The sequence below is a fragment of the Eschrichtius robustus genome, chromosome 3 (assembly GCF_028021215.1).
Source record: "Eschrichtius robustus isolate mEscRob2 chromosome 3, mEscRob2.pri, whole genome shotgun sequence".
NCBI classification, from domain to species: domain Eukaryota; kingdom Metazoa; phylum Chordata; class Mammalia; order Artiodactyla; family Eschrichtiidae; genus Eschrichtius; species Eschrichtius robustus.
In genome coordinates, this window is record NC_090826.1 from 139,018,189 (window position 1) to 139,033,706 (window position 15,518).

At 37.0% G+C, this 15,518-nt stretch overlaps 1 protein-coding gene across 5 annotated transcripts in view; it reads left to right on the forward strand.

The window, feature by feature from the left end:
• The window catches only part of CEP350 (centrosomal protein 350), a 136,986-nt gene that overhangs the window by 89,390 nt on the left and 32,078 nt on the right, over positions 1-15,518 (forward strand). For 4 of the 5 annotated variants that reach the window (XM_068541344.1, XM_068541346.1, XM_068541345.1 and 1 more), the window contains exon 29: positions 14,811-15,022. In XM_068541344.1, coding sequence (XP_068397445.1) covers positions 14,811-15,022 — 212 coding nt within the window. The remainder of the gene's footprint in view (positions 1-14,810; positions 15,023-15,518) is intronic. The other variant, XM_068541348.1, reaches the window with a different exon arrangement.

The following is a 15,518-nucleotide window of genomic DNA, read 5'->3' on the forward strand; positions in this document are numbered from 1 at the left end:
TTTAAATCAGAAACCTGGCAAGATTTCTTTGTAGGGTTTGACAAGCTCATTTTAAAATTTATATGAGGGCTTCCCTGGTGGTACAGTGATTAAGAATCCGCCTGCCAATGCAGGGAACACGGGTTCGAGCCCTGGTCCGGGAAGATCCCATATGCCGTGGAGCAGCTAAGCCCGTGAGCCACAACTCCTGAAGCCCGCGCACCGCAACCAAGAGTAGCACCCACTCCAACTAGAGAAGGCCCGTGCGCAGAAACTAAGACTCAACGCAGCCAAAAATAAATAAATAAATAAATTTATTAAAATAAATAAAAATAAAATAAAATTTATATGAAAGAGCAAAGGACCAAAAACCAGACATTTCTAAAGAAGAAGCACGAAATGCAGGAACTTACCAGTTTCAACACTTAGACAATATATTTGTTATCAAAGATAGACAAATCGATTTTGAAACAAATAGCTCAAAAAAGAACTGTGCGTATATGGAAAGTTGACTTTTGACACAGGTAACTTAGGAGACTAGTGAAGAAAGGAGGGACTCTCCAATAAATTTTGTGTGGGGTAAAAATAAAGTTGGGTCCCTACATGACAGTATAAAAAGATCGAGCTCAAGGAGGGAGAAAGGTGTAAATGTGAAATTTAAACTATAAAACTTTTAGAGACAACATAAGAGAATATCTTTATGGCATCAGGGGGAGGGAAAGATTTCTTTAACGTTATACAAGACAAAAATCATAAAGGGAAAGACTGATAAATTTCACTTTAATAAATTAAGAATTTCTGTTCATTAATACATATAAAGAAAGTAAAACAACAAAATAAGAAGATATTTGCAATACATATGACTGACAAAGGAATAGTATCAAGAATATATAAGCAACTCCTATGAATCAATAATAAAATGACAACCACATTAAAAAAAACAGGCAAAAGAGCAAATGGTTCACAAATAAGAAACTCCAAACGGTCAGTAAACATATGAAAAGGTGTTCAACTTCATTAGTAATCAGAGCATAAAAACCATAAAGACATACCATTGCATGCCTATGTTCATTTCCTAGAGCTGCCGTAACAAATTACCACAAATTTGGTGGCTTAAAACTTTTTTTTATTCTCTCACTTCTGGAGGCCAGAAGTACAAAATCAAGGCATTGGCAGGACTGTGTGCTCCCTCTGAAGGGTCAAGAAGACAGTTCTTTCCTTCCTTCTTCCAGCTTCTGGTGGTATGCTATAGGCATTCCTCGTGTCTGCTTAACTAAGTCTCACACAGTCTTCTCTTACATGTCTGTCCTTCTCCTCTTTTGTCTCACAAGGAAACCTGTCATTGAATTTAGGGCCTACCCAGATAATCCAGGATGATCTCATCATGAGATCCTTAACTTAATTACATCCGCAGACCTTTTTTCCAAATAAGATTATATTCACAGGTTTTGGGGGTCGAGACATGGACACATCTTTTGGGGAGCCATCATTCACCCCATTTAAAACATCCATCAAACCTGTTGGTATGTAGGTGGAACAAAGAACTGCTGGTGTAAGTGTTAATTGTTAAACCTAGTTTGAAAAACAGGTTGAAAGGCGAGGCGTTAAAAATAATCAATAAAATGATAAAAATAATAAAGCCAGGTACACATGTCCCACAGTTCAGCAATTCCATTGCCAAGTATAAATCCTAGAGCAGTGGTTCTTAAAGTATGGTCCATGGTCTCTGAGATCCTTTCAGAAGGTCTGAATAATACTGACATATTGTTTGCCTTTTTCACTGTGTCAGCATTACACTGATAGTATAAAAATAATGATGGGTAAAATTGCTGATGCCTTAATATGAATCAAGGCAGTGGCACCAAATCATATAATAGTCGTTGAATTCTTCACCACCCTGTACTCACCATAAAAACATGCCATTCTTACATTTTATTTAATTTTAATTTTAATATTTACATAATTAATTTAAATATTAATTTATTGAATCTCAATTTTGAGTACATATCTTTTTAATATTCTATGTGACAAATAGGAAATATTCATAAAGCACTTGTGTTTGCCAAAGCATGATGGTTATCCTGAAGAACAGCACTTACTACAGTTGTTTGGTTTGCAAGCTGAACTAGCAATTTTTTCATGTAGTACCATTTTTACTTAAATGACTAACAAAATATGGTTATTCAGACTTGAGTATTTGCAAACAATTTTTCAGAAACAAATGAAGCAACTCTGACTCTTTAAGAAAAACAACTGATAGTGTTTATTGTCGGTAATAAAATGTAAACTTTCAAGTGAAGATTTAAGGCTTTTAGAAATGCTGTTTCCCCTACTGTGAGCTTGACAGCTTTCCAATACTTTAAAGACTTTCCTGGTATGAGTAATGATATCAAAGTCATCTTTTCATATTGTGTGATAAAATGTGCCAATATTTGAAAAGATCTTCCTAACTCAGTGAATCAATATTTTCCAAATGACCCGTGATGATTAGAAAATCAAGTATGGATAAAAGATCCATTTAAAGTGCAAGATAAGGGTGGGAGGGAGACACAAGAGGGAGGAGATATGGGGAGATATATATATATAGATATAGATATAGATATAGATATAGATATATATATATATACACACACATATATGTATAGCTGATTCACTTTGTTATAAAGCAGAAGCTAACACACCATTGTAAAGCAATTATACTCCAATAAAGATGTTAAAATAAATAAATAAATTGCAAGACAGGCCAATGGATTTTAATGGAACAGATTATGGAAAGTTCACAGATATGGTTTCAGATTCCACATTACAGCTAACATTTAAGAAACTACCAATTGTCCACTTTTGGTGTGGCATTAAAAAAGGATATCCACAATTACCTGTAAATACTGTTAAAATACTCTTCCCTTTTCTAATTATGTATCATTTGTGTGAGGCCAGATTTTCTGCATATACTTCAGTCAAATCAACATATAGCCACAGATTGCATACAGAAGCAGATATGAGAATCTGTCTTCTGTTAAGCTAGCCATTAAAGTTTTTAATTTAATGTAAAATAGTTTCTCTCCTTTCAACTAAACTTTTTTTTAAAATGTAGCTATTTTGAATTTTAGAAAATGTCGTTTATATTAACATAGAGAGGTTTTTTACTGTTATTTTAAAATAAATTAATAAATATTTTATTTTTTCCATTTTAATTTCTATTATGGTAAATATTGATAGATATAACTGTATCTGTAACCACATAAACTAAAGCTTTTTGGGGTCTTCAGTACTTTTTCAGAGTGTAAAGTGTTCCTGAGGCCAAAATGTTTGAGAACTGCTGTCTTACAGCAATGTTTTTCGAGTTGTGGGTTGTCCCATTTGTGATGTATGAAATCCATTTAGTGGATTGCAGTCAGCATTGTTTAAAGTTGAAATAAAATAGAAAATATCATTATGTCACGCATAGGTTAAATATATTATGATTAGGGTAAAAAATCTGAAAGCCACTGCTGTAGAGAACTTTTACATAGATAGGTAGATAATAGATATAAATATATCTATCTGTAAATACTTATATATATATGTATATATAGAGAGAGAGATATACATATAGATATCTGTACATATTTATCTATACTAGGAGATATATATGACATTGTTCATAGCAGCAGTATTTGAAATAGCAGGGAAAAAAAGGAAACCACCCACATCAGTAGGAGAATGGATAAATAAATTGTGGTATATTTACATATTATATCATGCTCAGTAAAGAAGAAAAAATTACAGCTAAACAAATCAACATACAAGAATCTTAAATCACAGAGGACTACAAGCAGTTTGATTTCTTTTATAGAAAATTCAAAGCAAACAAAACTAAGTGGTATATTATTTAGCTATACATACCAAGTGGTACATAAAGAAAACCAGTGATGCAATAAATATAATTCATCTGTAGTGTTCCTTTTTTCTTCAGTTTATTCAGCAGAGGCTTACTTCTGTGTCAACTTCCACATCCTCATTCTGTAGCGTCAAATTCTGCTGCAGACTTCTCCATCTTGAAAGGAAATTTAACAGGTCCGAGAAAAGAGATTCAATGTCTCAGGTTTCATCATGGGCTGTAACAGAAGTAGAAAACATTTCTGACTATGCCTGGAAGGCAAATTAAGACTAGTTGTTGTTGTTCAAGTCTCCATTTGTCAGGAACTGTTGGCCTGTGTAATCATAGAAAGTGTTAACTGGGTAAATGTGATAAAGCAAAGGCAATTTTAATCTCATCAAATATAGCTTAGGAATAGTGTATTTAATGAGCTAAAATGACATAAATGAAAGAAAAATTAAGAAAAAGAAGAAAATACATTATAATGAAATGACAGTGTACCCCTCAGGGCACATTGTTGCAATAGCTGAAGCTAAGATCAAGCAGAAGATTAACTTACTAAAGGCCATGTATTTTATGGTTCATAAAATTTTTTTTTAAATTTTAATTAATTTATTTATTTATGGCTGTGTTGGATCTTCGTTTCCGTGCGAGGGCTTTCTCCAGTTGCGGCAAACGGGGGCCACTCTTCATCGCGGTGCGCGGGCCTCTCACTATCGTGGCCTCTCTTGTTGCGGAGCACAGGCTCCAGACGCGCAGGCTCAGCAATTGTGGCTCACGGGCCCATCTGCTCCGCGGCATGTGGGGTCTTCCCAGACCAGGGCTCGAACCCGCGTCTCCTGCATTGGCAGGCAGACTCTCAACCACTGCGCCACCAGGGAAGCCCCATAAAATTTTTGAGATGACTGGAGAGCCAGCTCCACACTGAGCTTCTAGGAGCAGTGCTAAAACCACACCACAGAACTGGCCTGGTGAGAAAACTGCTCTAGCAGCTACTCAGCAGAGCCCTGAAGAAAACTGCTGTTTTGGTGTTCTCTCTTTGCCTGGCAAAGATTAAAGCCACCCTTTCTTTTTCCTCCAAAAAAAAAAAAAGAAAACTGCTATTTTGTATCATTTCCCCACTCATGCCACTTCTGCACCAGGGACTCAATTTTGCAGTCACTGAGAAATCCACTGTCACTACCAAAAGCCACCTAAATTAGAGTCCACATGGAGCCGCCTTCTTCAGGTTACTCAATTTTAAAATGAAGTCTTCTACAGGGACATCAGATTGGAGACACAAGATTTCAATGCCTAAGTTCCAATGCCCAGCAAGGAAGGCTGGAAATTTCATTTTCTGGGTTCTGTCTTGGGTGACGAGGAACTCATGTGGCAGGAAATTTATCAAATATCAGTGAGGGATTAAAAATAAGCTTGGGCTCCAAGAAACATGACATGTCCATTGTTAAGGAGTTTAAGCCATATACCTTTCTTTCATAAAGCATTATAAAATATTGTTCAGGAAAGAACTCCGAGACTTTTTTCCAAAGCCTGATTTTTTAAAATGGCTACCAAACACTTGAAATTTGTCTAGTAGAACTAAGAAACTGAATTTATTTAATTTTAATATTTAAGTAGCAACATAAGGCTGATGGCTACCATATTCGACAGCACCTGCAGATTATACATTTTAAAAAGTTTTGGTGTTTTTTCCATTTCGTTTTATGTCACATTACATAGGGTATGTTTTAAAAGAAATGCTGAAGATTGACTGCTATAGTCCATATTTTTTAAAAAGCGTACAAATGTTGCTAGACTCCTACTGACATGTTACTCTGTCTTCAGAAGTCAGGGATACAGTGAAACATTACCTCACATCTCTTAGGATGGCTATTATCAAAAAAGACAGAAGAAAAAAATGTTGATGAGGATTTGGAGAAATTGGAACCCTTGTGCAGTGCTGGTGGGAATGTAAAATAGTTGTAACTGCTATGGAAGTAGTAAAGCAGTGCCTCAAAAAATTAAGAATAGAATTACTATATGATTTAGAATTTCCACTTCTGGGTATATACCAAAAAGAACTGAAAACAAGTTCTCAAAGAGATATTTGTACACCCATGTTTATAGCAGTATTATTCACAATAGCCTAAAGATGAAAACCCAAGTTTCTAGGAACAGATGAATGGATAAACAAAACATGGTATATACATACAGTAGAATATTATTTAGCCTTAAAAAGGAAGGAAGTTCTGAAACATGTACTAACATGGATGAACCTTGAAGACATGTTAAGTGAAGCCAGTCATAAAAGGGCAAATATTGTATGATTCCACTTATATGAGGTACCTGAGTACAAATTCATGGAGACAGAAAGTAGAATGGTTGATGCTGGGCTTAAGGAGAGAAGAGAATGGGGAGTTATTATTTAATGAGTACAGAGTTTCAGTTTGGGAAGGTGAAAAAGTTCTGGAGATGGACGGAAGTGATGGTCACACAACAGTGTGAATGTACTTAATGCCACTGAACTGTGTACTTAAAAGTGATCCAGGGACTTCCCTGGGGGCACAGTGGTTAAGAATCCACCTGCCAATGCAGGGGACATGAGTTCGATCCCTGGTCCTGGAAGATCCCACGTGCCGTGGGGCAACTAAGCCCGTGTGCCACAACTACTGAGCCTGTGCTCTAGAGCCTGCGCACCGCAACTACTGAAGCCCGTGCGCACGCTAGGGCCTGCGTGCCGCAACTACTGAGCCCACATGCTGCAACTACTGAAGCCTGTGCACCTAGAGCCCGTGCTCTGCAACAAGAGAAATGACCACAATGGGAAGCCCATGTGCCGCAACTAGAGGAAGCCCGTGCACAGCAATGAAGATTCAGCGCAGCCCCCCGCAAAAAAAAGAAGGGATCCAGATGGTCAATTTTACGTATATGTATTTTACCACAGTTTTTTTTTTTTTTTTTTGGCTGCGTGGCTTGTGAGGATCTTAGTTCCCCAACCAGGGATTGAACCTGGGCCCACAGCAGTGAAAGCACCAAGTCCTAACCATTGGACCACCAGGGAAATCCCTTTTTTTTTTTAACCACAATTTTAAAAGAATAAATTTTTTAAAAGTCAGGAAGTATAGGAAGAGGTCTGGAAAGACACACACCAATCATACCTGACTGCCAGTGGTTTACTTTGAGGTGTGGAAGTTGGGCAGCTGAAAGTGGTTGGAGAGGATCATGTGAAATAATCACTTTACGTCCTTCTATACTGTTTGAAGTTTTGTTTTGTTGTTTTTTTTCAACTACATTCATGTACTACTTTTATAATTTCAAAAATAAGGGCAAGGGCCAAAAATGAAGATTTCCAAAATGAATTCTTCCACAAAGACATCAGATTGGAGAAGCTTCTTCAGTGGTTCTCTCTCAGGAGGTGGTGGTACATTCATTTTCTTCTTTATACAACTTTTATGCTGTCTGAACTTTTCAAATCGGTATATGTTACTTATTGAATAAAAATAAAATATGTTAAGGGGTATAAAGCAGGAATGTAGAGGCTTCTTCTATTCCCTACTACCTAAAATCATTTTTTAAGCCATTTAAAATTTTACCCACATTCTATCTTGGAGTAGATGAATATCCTTGAGGATTTAAAAAATTCCTTCCTTATTTATTCAACCATTCTGATTATACTACTCATTCACAATGTAAAAATATATCGTTTTTTTAAAATAGATCTTTATTGGAGTATAATTGCTTCACAGTACTGTGTTAGTTTCTGTTGCACAACAAAGTAAATCAACCATATGCATACACATGTCCCCTCCCTCTTGAGCCTCCCTCCCCCCCTCCCTATCCCACCCCCTAGGTCATCACAAAGCACCAAGCCGATCTCCCTGTGCTATGCGGCTGCTTCCCACCAGCCAACTGTCTTACACTCGGTAGTGTATGTATGTCAATGCTACTCTCACTTTGCCCCAGTTTCGCCCTCCCACCCCATGTCCTCAAGTCCATTTTCTACCTCTGCCTCTTTATTCCTGCCCTGCAACTAGGTTCATTAGTACCTTGTTTTTTTTTAAGATTCCATATATATGCGTTACCATACGGTATTTGTTTTTCTCTTTCTGACTTACTCCATTCTGTATGACAGACTCTAGGTCCATCCACCTCACTACAAATAACTCAATTTCATTTCTTTTTATGGCTGAGTAATATTCCATTGTATATATGTGCCACATCTTCTTTATCCATTCATCTATCGATGGACCTTTAGGTTGGTTCCATGTCCTGGCTATTGTAAATAGTGCTGCAGTGAACATTGTGGTACATGTCTCTTTTTGAATTATGGTTTTCTCAGGGTATATGCCCAGTGGTAGGATTGCTGGGTCATATGGTAGTTCTATTTTGTTTTTTAAGGAACCTCCATACTGTTTTCCATAGTGGTTGTATCAATTTACATTCCCACCAACAGTGCAGGAGGGTTCCCTTTTCACCACACCCTTTCCAACATTTATTGTTTCTAGATTTTTTGATAATGGCCACTCTGACTGGTGTGAGGTGATACCTCATTGTAGTTTTGATTTGCATTTCTCTAATAATTAGTGATGTTGAGCATCTTTTCATGTGCCTCTTGGCCATCTGTATGTCTTCCTTGGTGAAATGTCTATTTAGGTCTTCTGCCCATTTTTTTTTTTTTTTTTTAAGAAATGAATGTTTCATTAATTTTCAGACTTTTTTTTAGAAATTTATTTATTTATTTATTTATTCATTTTTAGCTGTGTTGGGTCTTCGTTTCTGTGCGAGGGCTTTCTCTAGTTGCGGCGAGCGGGGGCCACTCTTCATCGCGGTGCACAGGCCTCTCACTATCACGGCCTCTCTTTTTGTGGAGCACAGGCTCCAGACGCACAGGCTCAGTAGTTGTAGCTCACGGGCCCAGTTGCTCCGCGGCATGTGGGATCTTCCCAGACCAGGGCTCGAACCCGTGTCCCCTACATTGGCAAGCAGATTCTCAACCACTGCGCCACCAGGGACGCCCCTTCTGCCCATTTTTTAACTGGATTGTTTGTTTTTTTGATATTGAGCTCCATGAGCTGTTTGTATATTTTGGAGATTAATCCTTTGTCTGTTGTTTCATTTGCAAATATTTTCTCCCATTCTGAGGGTTGTCTTTTTGTCTTGTTTATGGTTTCCTTTGCTGTGCAAAAGCTTTTAAGTTTAATTAAGTGCCATTTGTTTATTTTTGTTTTTATTTCCGTTACTCTAGGAGATGGGTCAAAAAAGATCTTGCTGTGGTTTATGTCAAAGAGTGTTTTTCTTTAAGAGTTTTATAGTGTCTGGTATTACATTTAAGTCTTTAATCCATTTGGAGTTTATTTTTGTGCATGGTGTTAGGTAGTGTTTTCATTTCATTCTTTTACCTGGCCAGTTTTCCCAGCACCACTTATTGAAGAGGCTGTCTTTTCTCCATTGTATGTTCTTGCCTCCTTTGTTGTAAATTAGGTGCCCATATGTGCGTGGGTTTATCTCTGGGCATTCTGTCCTGTACCATTGATTATTTCTGTTTTTGTGCCAGTACCATACTGTCTTGATTACTGTAGCTTTGTGGTATAGTTTGAAGTCGGGGAGCCTTATGCCTCCAGCTCCATTTTTCTTTCTCAAAATTGCTTTGGCTATTCAGGGTCTTTTGTGTTTCCATGCGAGTTGTAAAATTTTTTTGTACTAATTCTGTGAAGAATGCTATTGGTAGTTTGATAGGGATTGCACTGAATCTATAGATTGCTTTGGGTAGTATAGTCATTTTCACATTATTGATTCTTCCAATACAAGAACATGGTATATTTCTCCATCTGTTTATGTCATCTTTGATTTCTTTCATCAGTGTTTTATAGTTTTCTGAGTACAAGTCTTTTGCCTCCTTGGGCAGGATTATTCCTAGGTATTTTATTCTTTTTGTTGCAGTGGTAAATGGGAGTGTTTCCTTAATTTCTCTTTCTGATTTTTCATTGTTGGTGATAAGAATGCCAGATATTTCCGTGCATTAATTTTGTGTCCTACAACCTTACCAAATTCATTGATTAGTTCTAGTAGTTTTCTGGTGGCATCTTTAGGATTTTCTACGTGTAGTATCATGTCATCGTCAAACAGTGACAGTTTTACTTCTTCTTTTCCAATTTGTATTCCTTTTATTTCTTTTTCTTCTCTGATTGCTGTGGGTAGGACTTCCAAAACTATGTTGCATAAGAGTGGCGAGAGTGGTCATCCTTGTCTTGTTCCTGATCTTAGTGGAAATGCTTTCAGTTTTTCACCATTGAGTATGATGTTTGCTGTGGGTTTGTCATATATGGCCTTTATTATGTTGAGATAGGTTCCTTCTATGCCCATTTTCTGGAGAGTCTTTATCATAAATGAGTGTTGAATTTTGTCACAAGCTTTTTCTGCATCTATTGAGATGATCATATGGTTTTTATTCCTTAATTTGGTAAGGTGGTGTATCACATTGATTGATTTGTATATATTGAAGAATCCTTGCATCCCTGGGATAAATCCCACTTGATCATGGTGTATGATCCTTTTAATGTGCTGTTGGATTCTGTTTGCTAGTATTTTGTTCAGGATTTTTGCATCTATGTGCATCAGTGATATTGGTCTATAATTTTCTTTTCTTGTGATACCTTTTTCTGGTTTTGGTATCAGGGTGATTGTGGCTTCGTAGAATGAATTTGGGGGTGTTTCTCCCTCTGCAATTTTTTGGAAGAGTTTGAGAAGGATGGGTGTTAGCTGTTCTCTAAATGTTTGATAAAATTCTCCTGTGAAGCCATCTGGTCCTGGACTTTTGTTTGCTGGAAGATTTTTAATTATGGTTTCAATTTCATTACTTGTGATAGGTCTGTTTATATCTTCTAATTCTTCCTGGTTCAGTCTAGGAAAATTGTACCTTTCCAAGAATTTGTCCATTTCTTCATGGTTGTCCATTTCATTGGCATATAGTTGTTTGGAGTTGTCTCTTATAATCCTTTTTATTTCTGCAGTATCAGTTGTGATTTCTCCTTTTTCATTTCTAATTTTATTGATTTAAATCCTCTCCCTTTTTTTCTTGATGAGGCTGGCTAAGGGTTTATCAATTTTGTTTATCTTCTCAAAGAACCAACTTTTAGTTTTATTGATCTTTGCTCTTGTTTTCTTCGTTTGTGTTTCATTTATTTCTGCTCTGATCTTTATGATTTCTTTCCTTCTACTAACTTTGGGTTTTCTTTGTTTTTCTTTCTCTAGTTGTTTTAAGTGTAGGGTTAGATTGTTTATTTGAGATTTTTGTTTCTTGAGGTGAGATTGTATTGCTATAAACTTCCCTCTTAGAACTGCTTTTGCTGTGTCCCATAGGTTTTGGGTCGTCATGTTTTCATTGTCATTTGTTTCTATGTATTTTTTAATTTCTTCTTTGATTTCTTCAGTGATCTCTTGGTTATTTAGTAGCACACTGTTTAGCCTCCATGTATTTGTGTTTTTTACAGTATTTTTCCTGTAATTGATTTCCAATCTCATAGCGTTGTGGTCAGAAAAGATGCTTGATACGATTTCAATTTTCTTAAATTTTCCGAGGCTTGATTTGTGACCCAAGATGTGATCCATCCTGGAGAATGTTCCGTGTGCACTTGAGAAGAAAGTGTATTCTGCCACTTTGGGGTAGAATGTTCTATAAATATCAGTTAGATCTATCTGGTCTGTTGTGTCATTTAAAGCGTGTGTTTCCTTATCTATTTTCTATTTGGATGATCTGTCCATTGGTGTAAGCAGGGTGTTAAAGTCCCCTACTATTATTGTGTTACTGTCGATTTCTCCTTTCATGGTTGTTAGCATTTGCCTTATTTATTGAGGTGCTCCTATGTTGGGTGCATAAACATTTATAATTATTATATCTTCTTCTTGGATTGATCCTTTGATCATTATGTAATGTCTCTCCTTATCTCTTGTAGCAGTCTTTAAAGTCTATTTTATCTGATACAAGTATTGCTACTCCAGCTTTCTTTTGATTTCCATTTGCATGGAATATCTTTTTCCATCCCTTCACTTTCAGTCTGTATGTGTCCCTAGGTCTGAAGTGGGTCTCTTGTAGACAGCATATATATGGCTCTTATTGTTTTGCATCCTTTCAGCCAGTCTGTGTCTTTTGGTTGGGGCATTTAATCCATTTACATTCAAGGTTATTATTGATATATATGTTCCTATGACCATTTTCTTAATTGTTTTAGGTTTGCTTTTGTGGATCTTTTTCTTCTCTTGTGTTTCCCACTTAGAGAAGTTTCTTTAGCATTTGTTGTAAAGCTGGTTTGGTGGTGCTGAATTCTCTTAGCTTTTGCTTGTCTGAAAAGCTTTTGACTTCTCCATCGAATCTGAATGAGATCCTTGCTAGGTAGAGTAATCTTGGTTGTAGGTTTTTCTCTTTCATCACTTTAAGTATATCCTGCCACTCCCTTCTGGCCTGCAGAGTTTCTGCTGAAAAATCAGCTGATAACCTTATGGGGATTCCTTTGTATGTTATTTTTTGTTTTTCCCTCGCTGCTTTTAATATTTTTTCTTTGAATTTAATTTTTGTTAGTTTGATTAATATGTGTCTTGGTGTGTTTTTCCTAGGGTTTATCCTGTATGGTACTCTCTGTGCTTCCTGGACTTGAGTGACTATTTCCTTTCCCATGTTAGGGAAGTTTTCAACTATAATCTCTTCAAATATTTTCTCAGACCCTTTCTTTTTCTCTTCTCCTTCTGGGAACCCTATAATTCGAATGTTGGTGCATTTAGTGTTGTCCCAGAAGTCTCTGAGATTGTCTTCAATTCTTTTCATTCTTTTTTCTTTATTCTGCTCCTTGGCAGTTATTTCCACCATTTTGTCTTCCACTCACTTATTCGTTCTTCTGCCTCAGTTATTCTGTTATTGATTCCTTCTAGTGTATTTTTTATTTCAGTTATTGTGTTGTTCATCTCTGTTTGTTCTTTAGTTCTTCTAGATCTTTGTTAAACATTTCTTGTATTTTCTCAATCCATGCCTCCATTCTGTTTCTGAGATTCTGGATCATCTTTACTGTCGTTACTCTGAATTCTTTTTCAGGTAGATTGCCTATTTCCTCTTCATTTATTTGGTTTTGTAGGGTTTTACCTTGCTCCTTCATCTGTGACATATTTTCTTCCCATCTCTTTTTTTTTTTTTTAAATGAGTGGGATTGTGTTCCTGTCTTAATGGTGGTTTGGCCTGAGGCTTCCAACACTGGAGTTTGTAGGCTGTTGGGTAGAGCTGGGTCTTGGTGCTGAGGTGAGGAACTCTGTGAGACCTCACTCCGATGAATATTCCCTTGGGTCTGAGGTTCTCTGTTAGTTCAGTGGTTCGGACTCACATCTCCCACCACAAGAGCTTAGGCCCGACCCCGGGCTCGTGAACCAAGATCCCACAAGCTGCCTGGGGCAGCAAAAAAAAAAAAAAAAAAAAAAAAAAGAACAGTAACAAAGTAAAAAATAAAGTTAGACTAGGAAACTAACAGATATGTTAGGAAGAATATAAAAATAAAAATATAGATGAATCAACACCTGGAAGGTATATCAGTACCACAATAGTAAAAAAGAGGAGGGAAAAGAAAAAAGGGCGGGAGTGGGGGAAGGCCTTGGCTGTGGAGGGCAGGGCCTAAGCAAAGGCGAGGTTTGGGTGGTGGGCGGGGCCAATGCTCAGGACCCACAGGGCTGGAAAAGGCCCTGGGGGCTGTGGCGGTTGGGGCTTAGGCTCAAGGAACAGAAGGGACCCAGGCGTGCCCCCCACCCCTGGTCTCAGAGGGCAGGGGACCTCACTGGGAGCCCAGCAGGCTTCCGGGGCTCACGTGCGTGGGGCACACGCCGTCTGTCCTCTCCTGCTCCTCCAGTCAGGGAGGGCCCCTCCCCGCTGACTTTCCTGATCTCCCTGCCTTCCCTCCTTTGCCCCCAAGGACCTACGTGGCCTGGAGGGGGACTTTGGAGGACAGGGGACTGGCCTGGGAGCCCAACAGGCTCCCTGTGCCCAAGTGGGCAGGGCAATTGCCCTCCAAAAATATATCTTTTTAAATTTTTAACTGAAATGCTTTTAGGTGTTAGATCATCCTTGTTTATTAAAGTAAAACATTCTTTGGGATATAGGTATTTCTTTTGCTAAATAAACTTATTTTATGGATTTCAGGCCCAAAGTCTTCAGTGATATTTTTGGAATTGAGTATATCAAATGTTACCAGTATTGACCCAAAGTGTGATATAACCTAATCTTTGTGGGACATTATATCCATAGTGATAAAGAAGGAAAGCAGTGTACATTCTTAAGGTTAGACAAGTATAATGTCAAGAATTTTAAGTGTCAAAAGTATTTGTTTTCTTAGTGGAGAGGCCACAATGGACAGGAAATTCCAGAGGCAAGGCAGTGCTACAAATTCTGAAAGTGCTGAGTAAAATTCATAATATATCTCCATCAGTGCATGCAGTTCATTCATTTTTATTGCTGTGTAGCATTTCAGTTTATAAATATACCACAATTTACTTATTTTACTTAGTTTTTGACTATTATAACAATACTACTAGTAACCATGTACATGTTTCCTGCTGCGTGTATACAAGATCTATCTAGGACTTACACTTAGAAGTGGAACCGCTAGATCGTAGAGTGTTTTCATCTTTGCCAAATACTCCCAAATTTCTTTCCAAGGTGGTTGCACTGATTCCATTTCTAAATGAATATATGAGTTGTAATTGCTGTGCATCTTTACATTCAGGTTGTCAGTCATTATCATTGCTGATTATATGTTACAGATATCTTCTGTCAGTTTGCATCAGCCAAAATTCTTAGACTAATGGATATTATAGTAAATGTGATTCACTAAGTGGTGGGATTAAAAATTATATCTAAATGCAACTAGTGAAATTATGCTAAAAACAAATGTGAAGTTTAACAGATGAACATGTCCCTTGACCAAGATTGTGTACTTTTTCTTGTTTTCACCCTCTCTTCTAGAAATAGTGAGTGAAACAGAATCTCCAGTACCTTCCTATTCTCATCTACACAGTGAAAGCTCTATTCCAGAAGAATTGGGCAGCCCTGCTGTTGAATATATGCCGTCTGAATCTATAGTTCAGGAGCAGCCTGGGAGTCCAGATCACAGTATACTTACTGAAGAAATGGTTTTTTCACAAGAACTGGAATCTTCTACCTCGCCTAGTAAACATGTAAGTTAATATATATTTATATCTTAAAGCTTCTTTAGAAAAAAAACCTGTCTGAAAGGTATATTATTAACAGTTATATTCTTGCTATTAAGGACAGCATTGACTATCACCCATACCTGTAACATACAGTATATGACATTTGAGTAGAGATAAAGCTTTTCCTTGACTCCTAAAGATTTATAAATATATGAATTTTAGCTTTAGGGGCGGTTATAAAATTATATGCTGTGAAGTTTTTAATATTTAGGGGATAGGAACTTCTAAAGTTTTTAATAAAGATAATATGTGAGACAATACAAGTTCTTATTAAAGTCTGTTTTGTCATTTAATAGAAACAATAAGACCTTAAACCACACTAGTGTGCCTTTTCTATAATTTAATTAATGACTGCTCTATAACTCTTAATCAGAATAAAAGTAGTGGTTTCATCTCTTTAAGGCAGATCTGGAATGGATATATATTCTAAATTAGAATAATGTTCACTTTAGAATAAAAA